This window comes from Montipora foliosa, chromosome 5 (genome assembly GCF_036669935.1).
Source record: "Montipora foliosa isolate CH-2021 chromosome 5, ASM3666993v2, whole genome shotgun sequence".
Lineage (NCBI taxonomy): Eukaryota > Metazoa > Cnidaria > Anthozoa > Scleractinia > Acroporidae > Montipora > Montipora foliosa.
This window is the reverse complement of record NC_090873.1, coordinates 44,082,425-44,084,974: the sequence shown is the minus strand read 5'-3', so window position 1 is coordinate 44,084,974 and position 2,550 is coordinate 44,082,425. Positions and strand designations below refer to the sequence as shown.

The window sequence follows — 2,550 nt, the reverse complement described above, 5'->3', positions numbered from 1 at the left end:
ATATATGCATTCGAGCTGGTTAGATATAAAATGTAAGGCGCGAATGGTTAACCATCCCACCTCACCACCGTTCCAACTGAAGGAGGAGGGTCAATCCAAGAGGGGAAGAAAGACCCACAGGAGAAACGTCGCCAGCTGTAGATGAAAGACGCATTTGTCGTAAGGAAAATTACAAACCAACACAATTTATGCAATTATTGTAAAAACAAGTCGTAAAGCTTCCAGACGCATCTGCTTTTGTGGGGACCATGTACCCTCCCTTCCACGCCCTATATAGGGGTGAACTTAAGCGCAAGGGTTGAGCCTCTACAAAGGGTGCGCGGGAGGGATAGTTCGCTGCCATAGTTTACGTCGCGAGGAGCGCCGAAGAATCCAATTTCCGCACAGGGAGAAAATTGCACCGCGATAAAGAATACTGAACTGACTGAAAGCCTCGCAACTAAAAACTGGACAACTTTAGTGATAGAATGGCCTTTATTTACAGTCATTTGCGGATATGGGTTGATCAGCGTCGAGGCATCAGCCACCTAAAAATATAGTTCCTATCTGAAAACTGAAAAAAAGGAAAACAACACTAAGACACGACTCTCAGCACAAAACCTACGCACATCATACCAAACGCAGTGTCACTGTTTTATCTTGTTTTCTTATTACATTTCTTGAGTGGTATAACACCATTAAGCTCTTAATTGACAAGTGTAAACTAAGATTTCTTGAAAATAACCATATTGTTTTTAGTAGCTATCCATTATAGTCCCGTGTTATACACCATTTAAAATGAACTAAGGAAAAGAAATACTTTCTAATACCCGATTCACACCTACTAAACAAGTTTAACTAAACCAGGTTTTAACAAAATGAAAATGAGCAAAGAAAGACTGAAAGACTGGATTTTACGTAGGATTCATTTAAGTTCTAATGTGTGTTTTCATTGTGTCGAATTTGAAGTCGACAAATTTGTCAAACTAGAGTTAGTGCCCCAACAACGTTTCCAGTTTATACTCCAGCAATCATGGTTTGTACAGGTGCCACAGGGCAGGAATCATCAGAGCCTCCACATTTCCAGCCGCTGCTTTCTTTGGGCTTCAAACAAATGAAGCAAAAATCTTTGCCGCACTTGCAATGCATGTGCTTACAAGCTTCCGTGTGCTCGATCAACATGCCGCAATACACACATGCTCGGATGGAGGGGCAACCCTCGACTTTCCCTATTTTTTTCCTGGGGGAATCACGTAGAGCCTTGAGACGCTTGTCTTCACCAGAACAGTCAGCATTTCCTAAAAAGTAAACCAGTAAAATGATGAATAAAGAAATCAGAAAGGGGAATTTTTAACTAATGTTATTTATAACATAGCCAGCAGAGCCGCGCAATCAAATTCAGTAAAATTGCACAAAATCCAGTGGCGTGCGCTGCGCTGATGACGTTAGCAAATCGCGTCGCCAGAATTTCTTTTTGCGCAAGTTTTGGCGTCGGTTTGAATGCACAAAACAGTTGGTTAATGCTTTTAGTTGTGCACTATTACACTGTATCGAGTTATCGTGCACTTGGGAAATTTCGCGAGCGCTCAGGAGGTTAGAGTTGCTTCTGCTATCGCCTCGAGCAACTGTTACCCTTTTTTTGCCCCTGCACTCCAAACTTCCCGCGTGCACCATTTAAGTAATAGGGGACTTTTTCCGTGTTTACATAGCCTCATCTAAACATGAGGGGGGTTGGGAGAATGTGAGACAGTTCAGTATGTAAACCCGAGACGCAGTCAATAGTTTGCATTTTTCGAGAATTCTCCCAGCCCCCCGAGTGTTTAGCAGCTCCCTTTAGAATATACAACTTTTTAATATACTGGCCCTCCTTTAGTATAGCAGTTGCTAGTGTTTTGGGGGCTGGGGGAATTTAAGGGTTGCAAGCCATTCACGAGAGACATTCTAGTTTGCTTTGTGACCAGAATTTCCGAAGCTCAAAAGCGTAGCAGCTTTCGTAAGATTGTAATTGAACTAGTCATCTAATACTACAGTTGCTATTGTTTTGGGCGCTAAGGAAATTGATCCTGTCGTTTTCTATTTTCTTTGGAAGGGTAGTGAGACAATTAATGTGAAACCTTGCAAGAACTGCTTCCCTGCTTGTTCTTGAATATATAAATATTTTTTAACCTGATACCCAGCAGTTTAACGAAAACCTAAATTTCTGAGTAATACCAAAAAGGCGCTAATTACCCCATAACTTTTAAGCAACTCTTCTTGTTGTCATCACTACCACTTAAGTCTTACCACATTGAGTCCTGCTGGAGCCGTTGTACCACTTGTTCTGACAATGCCAGCAGAACTCGTACCTTTCTCCCTTCTTGTTACACGGAATGCAAGTCAGCCGTATCACTTTTTTGTCTTCTCTCTCCACCATTGACTTGCATTTTGGACATTCTTGAATGCCCATAGCCTTTAACAAGTGGTTCATGGCGATCTTCTCCTCAAACTCCTGCTTCTCTTCCTCTGTCAAAACGGCCAAGCGCCGAACATCGAGGTAATCCCATTCTTTGTTACAATGTCTCGGTGGCTGGT

At 42.2% G+C, this 2,550-nt stretch overlaps 1 protein-coding gene across 1 annotated transcript in view; it reads right to left on the bottom strand.

The window, feature by feature from the left end:
- Window positions 1-479: 479 nt before the first annotated feature.
- LOC138003202 (uncharacterized) overlaps window positions 480-2,550 on the bottom strand; it is a 29,139-nt gene continuing 27,068 nt past the window's right edge. The window contains exons 4-5 of the mRNA XM_068849156.1: window positions 2,263-2,550; window positions 480-1,277 (exon numbers count right to left, since the gene is read on the bottom strand). The exon at window positions 2,263-2,550 is cut by the window's right edge and continues 81 nt beyond it. Of these exons, the coding sequence (XP_068705257.1) occupies window positions 997-1,277; window positions 2,263-2,550 (569 nt within the window). The 3' untranslated portion in view covers window positions 480-996. The remainder of the gene's footprint in view (window positions 1,278-2,262) is intronic.